At 41.3% G+C, this 16,129-nt stretch overlaps 2 protein-coding genes across 2 annotated transcripts; one reads left to right on the forward strand and one right to left on the reverse strand.

The window, feature by feature from the left end:
- Positions 1-180: 180 nt before the first annotated feature.
- LOC111533280 (X antigen family member 3-like) lies at positions 181-5,937 on the forward strand (the record flags this gene model as incomplete). The annotated part of the gene is made up of 5 exons (XM_026452062.1): positions 181-251; positions 1,211-1,214; positions 1,328-1,430; positions 2,979-3,104; positions 5,915-5,937. Coding segments are annotated over 5 exons (327 nt in total), but the record flags the coding sequence as incomplete, so codon positions are not given.
- A 3,122-nt stretch (positions 5,938-9,059) lies between these two features.
- Positions 9,060-15,183, reverse strand: XAGE5 (X antigen family member 5). Its single transcript, XM_023202464.1, has 5 exons — positions 15,127-15,183; positions 14,744-14,823; positions 14,132-14,237; positions 12,138-12,263; positions 9,060-9,167 (listed from the first exon to the last, which is right to left on the reverse strand). Exons 2-5 carry the CDS (start codon positions 14,813-14,815, stop codon positions 9,145-9,147), a joined length of 327 nt encoding a protein of 108 aa, XP_023058232.1. The 5' UTR covers positions 14,816-14,823; positions 15,127-15,183; the 3' UTR covers positions 9,060-9,144.
- Positions 15,184-16,129: the final 946 nt, after the last annotated feature.

Below are 16,129 nucleotides of genomic sequence, written 5' to 3' on the forward strand. Positions count from 1 at the left end.
TCTATTCAGAAGACACACAAACTTATACTTGCCCTGGGACTTACCTTCAAAGTATTTCCAAACTTCAAGAAAGTGACAAGTTAACATTTGGCTATGGAAGTGCTCAAATAGAGCTATCCTCTCAAGTGCCATTTCCCAATCACAGTATTCTGTATTCTCTTTGCAGAGTGAAATATAATTTGGCGAGGAAGATCAACATGTAGGCCTAGACCAAGACGAAGTTTACAACCTCCTGAGCTGATCGGGAGTATGTGTGAGTGCTTTTAACATTCGTTGTTTTCTATTAGCAGAATGTTTTGTGTGTGATAGTGTTGTTGAACTAGTATACATACACTGTTAAAGGTCTTCTGAGCTGATAAAAAATGATCATGGCATCTCATGAAGGAAAGACTGATCCAAGAGGATTACGTCGTGTGTGTATGTGTGTATGTGTGTTTGTGTGTTTTGGAGACAGAGTCTTGCTCTGTCACCCAGGCTTGGCTCACTACAACCTCCGTCTCCTGGGCTCAAGCAATTCTCCTGCCTGAGCCTCCTGAGTAGCTGGGACTACAGGTGCATGCCGCCAGGCCCAGCTGATTTCTTTTTGTATTTTAGTAGAGACGGGGTTTCACCGTGTTGCCCAGGCTGTTCTTGAACCCCTGAGCTCAAGCAATCCACCTGCCTCGGCCTCCCAAAGTGCTGGGATTACAGGCCTGAGCCACTGCGCCCGGCCTACATTCTGGTTTTGTCTGGATGGATGACCTTGTGTTTTCCAGATTTTGCCCATGACTTCCTCCGTATGCTTATTCATAACAGCCTGCACACATCCATCCCACATAGATTAAACCACCTTCCAAAGCCCTTGAGGGTAACTCCGTCTTAGAGTAACCTCTCTGTGGGAAGAATAACTTGATGAATAATAAGTATATGAATAGTGTTGGAGAAATGTCTTTAGACTTACTTATGATCAGAAATATCTATGTATTCTGTTTATTTGCATTATTGACATGTATTGATAACAATTTTTTTTTTTTCCCGAGACAGAGTCTTGCTCTGTTGCCCAGGCTGGAGTGCAGTGGCGTGATCTCGGCTCACTTGCAACCTCCGCCTCCCGGGTTCAAGTGTTTCTCCTGCCTCAGCCTCCCAAGTAGCTGGGATTACAGGCATGCGCCACCATGCCCGGCTAATTTTTGTATTCTCAGTAGAGACAGGGTTTCAGCGTGTTGGCTAGGCTGGTCTCGAACTCTTAACCTCGTGATCTGCTCGCCTTGGCTTCCCAAAGTGCTGGGCGTGAGCCACCGCGCCCAGCCAAAACTTTTTATTTGTACACACACAACCACGGTCCCAGGAGCCCAGTGATGAGGAGCCTCAACAAGAGGAACCACCAACTGAAAGTCGGGATCCTACACCTGGTCAGAAGAGAGAAGATCAGGGTGCAGCTGATATTCGAGGTGCTGGGAAGGGAAAGAAAGAATGTCTATGCAGGGAGGAGGCCTATGTGTGCCTCATGCCTTATGCCATGACCAGTAACAGGAGGAAAGAAAACATTGGGAAAGGATCTAAAACATTTGCTGAGAGTTGGCTGGAAAATTGAAGAGTATAGTTTACAGCTTCATGCAGTCCCTGGATATGATGAATCTTCTCTTACCTTTGAAATATATTTTGTATGCTCGAAAATACAGTCGTTGCTAAATCAGATGAGGCAGTTTAATTTTATGCATAAATATGCAGTATTTCACTAGTTTAATTTGTTCTTCTTAGAATGTTGCTGTATGATCTTCTAAGGCATTGTGTCAATAGTGCTGTAAGCACCCTTTAACAGCATGTGGAGTGCCAAGTCATCCTACCTTATAACACCCTGAATAAAGCCCATTTGCATAAGGATGTTAGCCTCATTTTATTAATAAGAAAACTGAGGCTCTGAAATGGAGGTTTACCAAGAACGCTTGTACTCATGGAGACAGAATTCATATTTTGTCCCAAGGTTTGTGTTATCCATGTTGTAATAAGGAAAGGTCAGTGGTTTTGCTTAAGATACTTATTATTTGAATGTGTGTGTACTCTAAGGTAGTTTAGTATTGACTCAGGGCAAAACACAGTTCAATGAAGCAGAATAGAAACTCCAGAAAAGAGCTCAGTAAATGACAGCCACTCTTTGATTGGTATCCTTTGATCGGTAATTTTTCAGGATGTTTGGTAAAAGGTGGATAACTCAGGACACTGGCATACAGGTAGCTATATTAGCATGATTTCGAAGGGGCTTTTAAAAGTTGTAGAAGCACTTTCATCATTAGAAAACTAAAAGTACCATAAGTTTATCCTGAATCAGAAGTTGTTTACTCACTAGATAGTACTTTTGCGTTCAACACTGGCAGAATTTGGGCCATGGAGTATTTTAGCAATTCGCTGTTAAGAGGTTTCCAGAATATGACTGTCAACAGTGACCACTAATTTCTTTGCACTCAACTTCCTGTACCCTCACTGGAAGACATTGATTTTCCTGTTATTTTTGGTACATTATTCTAAATGTGATTCATTTAATGTAAAGTTACATACAGGGCCCTTAGACCCAAGCATAATGTTAATTTATCTAAATAAGTTTCAAGTCACCTCAACAAGGGATGGGTGTCACAACTGAAAGATTTCTCGTAGGCAGGCCAATACATTGATCTAGTCCTTCAGAAAATTACATTTCATTTATGATTAAATTTCTATCCATGTGGCAGACTCCAGATTTCTTAGATAGTCGATATTCACTGTTCATAATACACAATGGTAAAGTATGGGAAATGTAGGTGTGGTGTGATTTATCCTCAGATTGTCATTTAAGATAAGAATTCATAATACAGGAAAACAAAAGTGTGCCATCTTTACATCACATTTATTACCACATTGGTCTACAGGCTTTTATTTCATAACACTGAGGAAAAGAATACTGTCTTTTCCTTATTTGTCCTCCTTGTTTTCCTGCTTCAATCAAGAACCTCTGTATTTTTTAGTGCCTGACCTGGAAGCTGATCTCCAGGAGCTGTCTCAGTCAAAGACTGGGGATGAATGCGGAGATGGTCCTGATGTTCAGGGGACAATTCTGCCAAAAGCAGAGCAATTTGAAACGCCAGAAGGAGGTATGCTATCCATTAAGATGCAAACTTACGTGCTTTCTGTTTTTCACAATATTATACTTTTGATAATAAAAAGAGAGAACGTTACTGCCCCTTTAAAAGCACAATTCAAATGCAGGCCTTCTTTGAAAAGTTGTTCAGACCCCAGATGCCTGACCGGAAGACTTAAACACTATCAGATACAGAAACAAATTGGGTTAAAGCCATATTGAATCATCAAATATGAAAGCATCTTCTTACTTGTGACTATAACCAATAGCTAACTGTTTTCAGATTCTTTTCTAATCTCTGCTTTAAATAAATACATAATGCATTTGTAATACCACTTTGTGTGAAATATGCTGAGTACTGAAGGAGGTTCTAGTACCAGATCTAACATAATTTGTGAGATTTTGGATGAATTCCAAAAATTCTACATCCATCCTTTTCTATTGAAAATAGCAAATGCAAATCGATATATTAAACTCTGTTTCAAGATTGATTTCTGTATTTTCATGTTCTGTTGGATAGAATACAAAGATATGATTTGTTTTTCATAACAGTTTCACTCCAGTTATAATATCCGAGTTGAGATTTCATGGTTCCTAAGAAAATGAGTGGGCAACCTGCTTGGTGTTTGTTTTCCCGTATGGAGACCTAAATGACTGTTCTTGGATTTTGTTAAATTCTGAATTCTCTGGTTCTTAAAGAATAATTGCATTTTAAATCCTTCCCGCAGTGAACCCTTGAACGACTGAATAATAAAATGGCAAGAGACAGACAGGTTTCTGTTACCAATGAAGTAGGGAGCACGCATGTAGGTCAGTGATGCTCAAGGTGGGTGTAAGATGCGTGTGCTAAGCATGCTCCCTGCCCTTACTGTCAGTCTTCATGAGCTACTGTGTGTAATTAGATTGAAGACACATATGATAGAATCACCTCTAACCATATCATAGGTTACATATTACAGGTTTCTGCCTTGAGACATCGGGTGATGCGATTTAAAGTTCAAAGACTATAACGTCCTCATTCGTGAGTAGTCCACATAAGTATCTTTTACACGTATTTTCCAAATTGCTGACTGTGAATTAGAAGAGCTTCTGAATTTCAAGGGAGCACTCCATATTTAGGGAAGAAATTACCTAAATGTTTGTACTGTACACTGCTGAACCATTCCATTAGACCATTTACATTCAAAGACAGTTTTCTTTGGAAGGCTGACGTGGGCAGATCACGAGGTCAGGAGACTGAGACCATCCTGGCTAACACGGTGAAATCCCATCTCTACTAAACAAAATACAAAAAATTAGCCGGACGTGGTGGCGGGCGCCTGTAGTCCCAGCTACTCGGGAGGCTGAGACAGGAGAATGGCGTGAACCCTGGAGGCGGAGCTTGCAGTGAGCCGAGATCAGGCCACTGCACTCCAGCCTGGGCGACAGAGCGAGACTCTGCCTCAGAAAACAAAACAAAAACAAACAAACAAACAAAAAGACCTTTTTCAGTCTGTTTCCAGGAGCCTACTGAAGAAGCCTCAACTGTATTCTTAGGAAGACTATAGTCTTAAATGCATAGATAACACATTACATGATAAAGGAGAAGAATAAAAAATAATAAAAGAGCAATAGAATAAACCTAAGGGAAAAGGAAAGAGGAAATGAATAAAAGACAGATACGAATCATTAGTAAAAGGAAAACGAATCCAAAAGTAACAAATTTAAAAGATATTTTTTTGGGGAAATAGTTATGAATAGAGTATCCAGTAGTTTACACACTCTGAGAAAATGGAAAAAGGTCAACATGGAACATGAACATGACACAGATATTGAATATAGGTTATAATTGAAAGTGAATACTCTAATATTTTCAGTGTATGGAAGAAATGGTTGATATGCTAGGCACATATACATTATTTAATATATCCCTATAATATGTGAATACCTAAACATCACAAAGACTGGAAGAACTTCTGAAATTTGCTAGTTGTCCCTCAAAAACACTTCGTTTTAGAAACAAATAGTTGGCTTCTCCAGATGTCTTACTGTCCTTTCCACTTTCCTTTCCTATCCCTCTATTTCCTTTTTTTTTGCTTTTTTTTTGCCACACTGTTCATGATATATAACGGTTTCACGTTTTGACATCAGAAATGATAGTGATAGCTTAAAACTAGTGTGACCATATAATTAATTACACAAACGGGAATACTTTCAAGTGTAAAAAGGCAGTATTCATATTGACATTAGCACTTTAGGTGAAAATTGGGGGAAAATGATTATGGTACCTTAAAAACCACAGAAGGGTAAACTAGCCCAAAGAAACATTTTTGCACTTCAGATACAACAGATAAAAAACAAATGCAATAAAATGTTTTCTTAAAAGATAGTTTTCAGACTATTTCCGGGAGTCTATTTGGACATCCAGAATGTAGTTTCAAGCCAAAGCATTAAATTAAACATTTTTTTTTTGTGAATTCCTTTTGTTTCTTAACATTTTTTGTGTGTTGGTTATATTTTTAGTAAAAGTATACACAATGTTTGCTTTCTGCTTTGACCACTTTTTAATAGGTTCACCTGATTTAAAGTGTTCTGACCTCTAACTCTCTTTTGGTTTCCTTGTAGCACTGGAAACCAGGATGTGTTTAAAAAGTATTGATAATGTATATGCTTGGAAATCTATCTTCAAAATCTCTACAGAGGCCTAACTGCATGTAAGCCAATGCGTGACTCATAGGCTTCTGGTTTTAGTCTACTGTATGAAACTAAAACACTGGTGTCCTCTGCATACCTTTAATGTCACCTAAATACAGTTCTGCTAGTAATGTTGTTCTTCTATTATAGGTGAAAGGCAACCACAGGTTTAAATGAATACAAGCTGAAAGAACGCAAACTGGTTTTGTATTAGACATTTGACTTAAAAATATCTCAGAGGACCTCACAGGCAGAAGGAGGGCAGGGAACACTTGTGGAATTGTAGTGATCCGTGGATGTCCGTCTGCAGAGGGTGGGAGGGGAATGCCGCTGGCCTCTGCTTGAGGAGCCCTGCAGCAGAGTGACACCAACCTGCAGTACTGATCTCAGTTATGCCCTGAGGGTCCCAGACGTAAGCAGCCTATTGGTTAGGGTTCCTCGGGGTGTGTGTGTGTGTGTGTGTGTGTGTGTGTGTGTGTGTGTATGCGTGCACACGTGTGTGGGGGTGGGTGGAGAGAGAGAGACTGAGTTTGAAGACCTGGCCCATGGAAGTGTTGCGACTGGCAAGTCCAAATCTCACGGAGCAGGATGTCAGGCTGGAGACCCGGGGAGGAGGTGATATGAAAGGTCAAATCCAAGGGCAGTGTGGAGGCAGAATTTCTTCATCTTGTGGAAGACCCCAGTCTTCTTCTCTGAAGGCCTTCAAGGAACTGGATGAGGCCCACCCACATTGGGGAGGGCAATTAGGTTGACCAAAAGTCTGCTGATTTAAATGCTAGTTTTCACGTAAAGAAAACCCTTCACGGAGACATCTACCCTGGTCAAAGTGAACATGTCTCATGCATCGTGGCGTAGCAAAGTTGACACATCAAATTTCCCATCACATCCATCTTATACGAATCCTATTAATGCTGAAGGTCTATCTGACAAAGGCAGGTGACTTCCTAACTAACATTCTGTATTAACCATTTTTATCCAACTCAAGCCAGCATTTCAGGCTCAGCACAACTATGGCCGGGAAGCTGAAGTTGATGTGCACGCCTTCCAGGGATGAGGCAGTGATGGGATATTCAGGGCACACAGGTAAGAACAATCCCAGAGGGCACAGGTGATACCCCTGGACTACAAGACTTTACCCTTGTTAGGGCACCCCCAGCAGGACATACATTCATCAGGTAGGAGCTGGCCAAGGCCTCCATTGTGGCATCCCGCAAAGAAACCTTTCCCTTTAGGGTTCCCCGTTCAGTCTAAACAACTGATTTGCATCTTTGGTTTAGGGGAACTGTCAGCAGGCAAGTCAGTGTGGGGTAGTCACTGACACAGGATCCTCCTCTTCACAAGCATGGATGACATCCCTAAGGTGTTCTGTGCGAGATGTTCGGGAGCTGGGTCACCCTTGCTGTCCCATAGTCGCAGCTCGGTAAGGTGTGATCTTGGGTTCAGGATTCAGTGTGGTTTCAAAATTGGCCTTAGGGTATGACTGTGGGCTCCTCACAGGCAGAGAGACCCACCATCCGTACTGTCACTGAGTTTCTCCAATTCAGTGTGGTACCCTGGGACCAGGGACACAGTGCTGACACAATGCTAATCTTGCTTTTGCTGAGTCTGCAAGTAATCAACCACTTTGATTCATTTGGGCTCATTGTCTTCTTACCCGCCAAATCGATGAATATATGACAAGCCAAAATAACAACTGCACTGGTGATCCTTGTGGCCCCGTTAGCCACCATAGGGCTGCTTAGGGACTGCCTGAGCTCTTGACACACTGTGATATTGAGTTGTGTGGTGTTGACTGACTGGAATAGACTGATTCTTCATGGCATCACACACATCAAACAAGTTTTCAGCACACAGTACTGACATAGGGTTGGCCTTGTCACACCTCGGTTATTTACAAATCAGCTTCAGAATCAATGCCATGTCTGATGCCAGCTACACTGCTATTTAACTTACATATTTACATGAAATCACTTTCTGAAGTCAAATGCATTTAAAAAGGTAGACTGATATTCCTACTTGAAGTTCCAAATCAGTTATCACATACTAGAGATGTAGTTGTAAAGAAAAATGGAATGAAAATATTTGAAATTTTAAAGGGATTAAGGAAAGATAACTAGTAAATTTATCTGCAATGTAATGCCTGCATCTTGTTATTTAATTTATTCTTCATAGCAAGTATTTAGTGTAAATATTCTAATTTCACTTTAAAAATGGGGAAACTGTCCCACAGGACGTAAGTATCTTGCCCACCATCTCAAGGCCAGTGTGTAAGAGGCAGGATGGAATCCCATGGCTATGTCATGCCATCCCGTGTAAGGAGACAGTGTAGGTAGGATCCACGTAATTTTGCTTCAGCAAGTTGCCCCTAGTTGCTTTCCCTTTTCTTCTACCTAGGCCCTAGTTCTTTCATCCAGCTCGATAGCCTGGGGAATTCTCACATATTTTGTGGAAAATAGGATATCCTAACAAAGGATGCAGATAAAGAGATACATAGGGGAAGGAATAGAAGGAAGAGGCAGGGGGCTTCCATGGCCTCTACGGGCATGCCACTCTCCATGTGTTCCACTAGGCAAGAAGCTCTCTGAACCCTGTCCTTTTGGGTTTTGATGGAGGTTTTCATCATATAGGCATGATTGACTAAACTGTTGGCCCGCCATTGGTAATCAACTTAACCTTCAGCCCCTCTCCCTGTCCTGAAGGTTGGGGATGTGGCTGAAAAGTCCCAACCCTCTAATCCCCCATCCTAGAGCTACCTAGGAGCTGCCAGCAAATGGTCAACTCACTAGCATACAAAAAGACGTCACTATGTGGAGATTCCAAAACCTGTAGGAGTTGTATGACAGTAAGCAGGGTCCAGGACCAAATATATATATATTCACAATATCACACATGTGCATACCAGCTCAATCAGAATGCGGCGTTGCAAAAATGATACTATATTTCATTCAGACAGAGTCGCATTCACCCAGGCTGGAGCTGCAGTGGCGTGAACACGACTACCTACGTCCTCGACCTCCTAGGCTCAAGGGATCCTCCCACCTCAGCCTCCAGAGTAGCTGGGACTACACCTACATACATATGTGCATATATTCATACATTCATTCATCTATTTTTGTAGAGAGGGGGTTTTGCCATGTTGCCCAAACACGTCTCAATCTCCCAAGCTCAAGCAATCTTCCTGCCTCAGCATCCCAATGTGCTTGGATTACAGGAATGAGCCACTGCACCCGGCCAAAATGTTCAATAGTGTCTAATATGTGAGAATAAATGAACAACAGGTGTGTGATACTTCTTTGGAGAAAACTGGAAAACTTTATTGAGATTTTTAAAAGTCAAATATCTCGGATAAATCCAGTTTGCATTCTTTCGGTTGTCTTTGTTTAAAGCTGTGGTTTCCCTTCCCCTGCGATAGAAACATAACAGGCAGGAACATTACCAGCAGAACTCTATTCAGATGAAATTAAAGGCATGCAAAGGACATCAAAGGTTTAGTTTTACACAATGGACTAAAACCAGAATCCGAAGAGTCTCCCTGTGGCTAATATTCAACTAGACCTCTGTAGAGACTTTGAGGATACACTTCCAAACATATACATTAGCAACATTTTTAAAACACACCCTGCTTTTTGTGCTAGAAGGAAACCAAAAGACAGTCTGAGGACAGATCACATTAAATCAGGTGAACCTATTAGAAGGGGCTTCAAGTAGATGGCAAACAATGTGTAGAGTTTTACTGAAAATACAACCAGAACACACACAAAAAACCCCTAAGAAACAGAAGGAATTTCTGAAAAAATTCCTCCAGAAAAAATGTATAATTTAATGTTTTGGCTTGACAGTATGGTCTGAATGTCCAATAGGTTCCTGCAGACAGTCTGAAAGCTATCTTTTGAGAAAACTGTTAATGTCACATTAGGAAATAACATAAGCGAAATGAATAGAAAGGCCAGTATTGCATTTGTTTTTTCTCTATTGTGAAGAAGTGCTATGATATTGCTTTGAGCTAGTTGACCCTGCTTTGTTCTTTTTTAACATACACTAACCATTTGCATCCAGTTTTCACCTATAGTCCTCATGTCAATATGAATAATGACACTTTTTTCACTGGAAAGTATTCCCATTTGTATAATTAATTAAATGGTCATATAAGTTTTAACGTATCACGATCATGGTTGATATTAAAATGTGAAAGAGTTATACGTCATAACCAGTGTGGGGAAAAAAAAAAAAAGAAATGGAGAGGGAAATGAAAACGGAGAGTAAGAGATCTGGAAAAGCTAAACATTTGCTTCTAAAAGTAACTGTTTTTGAGGGACAACTAGCAAATTTCACAAGTTCATGCACAGTCTTTGTGGTGTTCAGATATTCAGGTATTGCAGGGATATATTAAATAATGTAGGCATCCCTAGCGTGCCAACCATTTCATCCATACTCTGAAAGTACTGTGTTTAAGAATGTATTCACTTTCAATTATTCCCTACATTCAATGTCTGGGTATTGTTCATATTCCTTGTTGTGCTTTTTCCATTTTCTTCAAGATTGTTTCATCTGCTGGATGCTGTCTTTCTAGCTATTTCTCAAAAGAATGATCTATTAAATGTATTACTTTTCGATTAGTTTTCCCTTTGTTAATGATTCATACCTTTCATTTACTGCCTGTTTCCCTTTCCCTTAAGTTTATTCTGTGACTCTTTTATTTTTTATGTCTCAGTATTATTTTCTTGTATCATGTAATTTGTTATCTATTTTAATAAGATATGCATTTAACGGTATGACTGTCCTAAGAATACAACTGAGGCTTGTTCAGTAGGCTCCTGGAAATCGTCTACACACTATCTATTAATGTAAATAGTCTAATGGAGTGGTTCACCAGTGTGGAGTAAATCATTTACATAATTTCTCCCCTAAAAATGCAGTGCATCCTTTAAATTCAGAAGTTCTTCTAATTAAGTCAGCAATTTGAAAAATGTGTAAAAGATACTTATGTGGACTACTCAGGACTTAGTACGTCATAGTCTTTGAACTTTAAATCATATCGTCTGATGACTCAAGGCAGAAACCTGTAATATATAACCTCTGATATGGTTAGAGGTTACCGTATGTGTCTTCAATCTAATTACACACAGTAGCTCATGAAGATTGACAGAAGGGTAGGGAGCATGTGTAGCACAGGCATCTTCCAACCACTTTGAGCATCACTGACCTACATGCAGGCTCCCTACTTCATGGGCCACAAAACCTTGACTGTCTCTTTCTATTTTATTATTCAGTCATTCAAGGCTTCACTGTGGGAAGACTTTAAAATACAATCATTGGGTCCAGCGAGGGAGGTGGTTCACACCTGTAATCCCAGCATTTTGGGAGGCCGAGGCAGGTGGATCACTTGAGGTCAGGAGTTCGAGCCCAGATTGGCCAACATGGTGAAACCCTGTTTCTACTAAAAATACAAAAAATTGTTGGGCATGGTGGCATGCACCTGTAATCCCAAATACACGTGAGGCTGAGGTATGAGAATCGCTTAAACCCGGGAGGCAGAGGTCACAGGGAACCAAGATCGGACCACTGCACTCCATCCTGGGCGGCCGAGGGAGACCTCGTCCGAAACAAAACAAAACAAAACAAAACAAAACAAAACAAAAGCAAAAATAAAAATAAAACAATCATTGTTTAAGAGTCTGAGAGAATTCAGGATTTGACAAAATTCAAGAACACTCATGAAGGTCTCCTTACGGAAAAACAAACATCAAGCAGAGTGCCCGCTTGTTTTCTTAGAAGCAATGAAATCTCAACTCAGATATTACAATTGGACTGAAGCTGATCGTTATGATAAACAAATCATGAAAATCCGAGTATCTTTGCATTCTCTCCAACAGAACCAGAGCATGTAGAAATCAGCACTGAAGTGGACTTTAATCTATCTGATGTGCATTCACTACTTTCAATAAAAGCAAAAATGGGTGTAGGATTTATGTGATTTATCCAGAAGCTCACAAATTATGTTAAGAGCTGGTAAGAGAATCTCCTTCAGGGATCAGCATATTTCATACAAAGTGGTATTACAAGTGCATTATGTTTTTGTGAAAAGCAGAAATCACAAAACAATCTGCAAATTGTTAGCTGTTGGTTATACTCAGAAGTAAGAAAATGCTTTGCTATTTGATGATTCAATATGGCTTTGACCCAATTTGTGTCTGTATCTGACAGTGTTTCAGTTTTGCAGTCAGGCTTCTAGGGTCTGAATTACCTTCCAAAGAAAGTCTGCATTTGAACTCTATTTTTAAAGGGGCAGTAAGATTCTCTCCTTTTATTATCAAAAGTATAATATTATGGAATACAGACAGCACATAATTTTGAATCTTAATGGGTAACATACCTCCTTCTGGCATTTTAAATTGCTCTGATTTTGGCAGAATCTTCCCCTGGACATCAGGACCATCTCCGCATTCATTTCCAGTCTTTGACTGAGACAGCTTCTGGAGATCAGCTTCCAGGTCGGGCACTGAAAAATACCAAGGATGTCGACTGGAGCAGCCAAACAGGAATGATAAATAAGGAACTGATCCTTTTCTTTTCCTCGGTGTTATGCAGTAAAAGCCTATAAGCTACTGTGGTAATAAATGTGAAGCAAAGATGTCCCACGTTTGTTTTCCTGTATTATGATACCTTATCTTAAATGACAATCTGAGGATAAGTCTCAGCACACCTACATTTCCCATACTTTACCATTGCGTATTATAAACACACAGCTACCTAGGAAAACCGAAGACGGCCTCACGGATAGCATTGTAATCGTAACTTAAATGTAATTTTCTGAAGGATTAGATCAATGTATTGGTGAGCCTATGACAAATCTTATGGTCCTGACACTCATCCCCTGTTGAGGTATCTTGAAAATGTTGGGGTTAAACTTTATTAAAGTAATTCTTAGATCCAAAGGCCCCTATATGTGACTTTCCATACATGAATGTCATTAAGAAAAAAAGTACGAAATATAACAGCAAAACCACTGTCTTCCAGTGGGAGTACGGGTACTGAAGTGCAAAGAAATTAATGAGCATTGTTGACAGTAATATTCTGGAAACCCCTTAACAGTGAATTGCTAAAATAATCCATGGTCCAAATTCTGTCTCTGATTACTTTGAAAATGCTATCCGTTGAGAAAACAATTTCTGTTTCATGATAATCTTATCGTACTTGGAGTTTTCTAATTATAAAAATATTGAAACAACTTTTCAAAGCCCCTTCCATATCCTACTAAGAAAGTTACCTGTACGCCAACATCCTGAGTCATCCACCTTTTACCAAACACACTGTCAAAAATATACATCAAAGGAAACAGTGGCTGTCATTCATTGACTTCTTTTCTGGAGTTGCTATCCTGCTTCACTGAACTGCGTTTTGTCCTGAGCCAATATCGCAGTACCTTATAGTACAGACACATTTGAGTATTAAGCATTTTTGAGCAAAATCATTCACATTTTCTAAAATGGGTGGTAGGAAGAATGCATACCTTGGAACAAAATACGAATTCCTTCTCCATGAGTCAAGTTTTCTTGCTAAGTCTCTATCTCTGAGCCTCAGTTTTCTTATTTATTTATTTTTATGTTTTGAGACGGAGTCTCGCTGTGTCACCAAGGCTGGACTGCAGTGGTGTGATCTCGGCTCACTGCCACCTCTGCCACACGGGCTCAAGAAATTCTCCTGCCTTAGCCTACTTAGTAGCTGAGATTGCAGGTGTGTGCCACCATGCCCAACGAGTTCGTATATTTTTAGTAGAGACAGGATTTCACCATATTGGCCATGGTGGTCTCGAACTCCTGCCCTCAAGTGATCCGCCCACCTCGGCCTCCCAAAGTGCAGGGATAACAGGGGTGAGGCACCACGCCCGGCCTCCGTTTTCTTATTTATAAAATGAGGCTAAGATTCCTTTGCAAATGGGCTTTATTTGGGGTGTTATATGGTAGGGTGACTTGGCACTCCACATGCTATCAAAGGGTGCTTACAACACTGTGAACACCATGGCTGAGAAGATCTCACTGCAACATCCTAAGACTATCAAGTTAAACTGGTGAAATAATGTACATTTTTATACAACCAATTAAATGGTTTCATCTGATTTAGGAAGGACTATATTTTCAAGCATACAAAATGCATCTCAAAGAAAAAGAGAAGATTCATCATATCCAGGGACTGCAGGAAGCTGCAAACTATACCCATCACATTTCCAGCCTCTTGCAAAACTCTCAGCAAATGTTTGAGATCCTTTCCTGTTGTTTTCTTTCCTCCTGTTACTGGTCATGGCATAAGGCATCATGCACACACTGGCCTCTTCCCCCCATAGACATTCTTTCTTTCCCTTCCCAGCACCTTGAATCTCAGCTGCACCCTGATCTTCTTCTCTCTTCTGACCAGGTATATGATCCTGACTTTCAGTTGGTGGTCCTTCTTGTTGAGGCTCTGGCACACTGGGCTCCTGGGACAAGGGCAGAGGCGTGGTGTGTGCATGTGCAGATAAAAAATTCTTCTTATCAATGCATGTCAATAATATGAATATACAGATTACACAGATACTTCTGATCATATGCATGTTTAAAGACATGCTCCAACACTATCCCAAAACTATTCCACATACTTATTCTTCATTAAGTTACTCTTCCCATAGAGAGGTTACTCTGAGACCATTACCCTCAATGGCGTTGGAAGCCATTTTAATTCATGTGGGGTTGAATGGGTGTACTGTGCTATGAATAAGCATGAGGAGGAAATCACCAGTCAAATCGAGGAACACAAGTTCACACATCCAGGCGAAAACAGTGTGTGGTCCTCTTGGGTTACTCTTTCCTTCACGAGATGCCATGATCATTTTTTATCAACATGGGAGACCTTTATCAGTGTATCTATACTAGTTCAACAATAACTACCACAAAAAAAAAAAAAAAACTTCTGCTATTGGAAACAATCGAATGTTCAGTTACTCACAGGCATAGGCCCAACCAGCTGAGCAAGTCGTAAACATCGTCTTGGTCTATATCTTCTTCCTCGCCAACTCATATTTCAGTCTGCAAACAGAACAGTGTGCACTTTGCCGAAGCTGAGGGGGATGGATCACCTGAGGTCAGGAGTTCGAAGCCAGCTTGGCCAAAATGGTGAAACCCCGTCTCTACTAAAAATACAAAAACTTAGCCGGGTGTGGTGGTGAGTGCCTTAATCCCAGCTAGTCGGGAGGTTGAGGCAGGAGAACCGCTTGAACCCAGGGGCGAATGCTGCAGCCAGCCGAGATCGCGCCATTGCACTCCAGCCTGGGCAACAAGAGCAAAACTCCGTCTCAAAAAAACCAAACCAAACCAAACCAAACCAAAAACCAGAATACCGTGACTGGAAAAATGCATTTGAGTGAATACTATATTTGAGCACTTCCATGGCCAAATGCTAACTTGCAATTTTTTAAAATTTGGTAAGACATGGAAAAGTAAGTCAGAGGACATGTATAAGTGCAGATGCCTTCTGAATCGAATACTTGCACAGCCACTTATGTTCGTCAAGCTAGCTGAGCAATGCCTTGGGGTTTATGGCAAGAGGCGCATGGTATTTCCAATGAGGTTTGGTTTCACAATTGGACTCTCCATCGCGAGACATTTAGGAAAATACAGCTTGAGAATTAAAATTAAAGTGCCCATGGCTTTTGTCACACACCCTTTGCTAGGCCCATTTCCCCCCTAAAATCGAGTTTTGTTGGAATGCATAGCCCCTCCCACCCATTCGAACTTCCAAGATGGAGCTGAGAAGTTGCCACATAGCACTGGGCAGTCCTCACCGGGCGGGCACCTCTGCGGTTCATTATACAAACCTTGGAGTGGCGGTCACCAGTCCGGAGTGTTCCCAATTTCCAGGCCCCTTCCTTACCGCCCACGACATTCCAGGCTTGATGCCCCTTGAGGAGTCTGGAATTTGTCCTCTGTTGGAAGTTCTAGGCGTTTCTGGGACTGGAATACCACCAACAGCACCCCAGCATCGCCCCAGCTTCACCTAACCCCCGTCCCACTCTGAGGCCCTGCTTCTTCCTTCGTTCTGACCCCCACAGACAAGAAGGCCCATAGCTGCGGGGCCGCACGAGAAGGACGACGACATCAAGCCCCTTCTCACTCGGAGTCACCAATCATGTGCCCCGACCCTCTGGAAGCCCGCTGGCTCCTCCGCACTCTCACTCACGCTTCAACTCCTAGTTGGAGCAGCCTGTGGACCCCACTGGCTGCGTCTCAGCAGGGGAGAAAGAATCCAGACCTCAGGGACCCGAGCTGCAGGATCACAGCTCCCCGGCGTTCACCATACGGGCGAAGGGCCAATGGGAAAACGCCCAATGAATAT

This window comes from Piliocolobus tephrosceles, chromosome 12, assembly GCF_002776525.5.
Source record: "Piliocolobus tephrosceles isolate RC106 chromosome 12, ASM277652v3, whole genome shotgun sequence".
Classification (NCBI taxonomy): Eukaryota; Metazoa; Chordata; class Mammalia; order Primates; family Cercopithecidae; genus Piliocolobus; species Piliocolobus tephrosceles.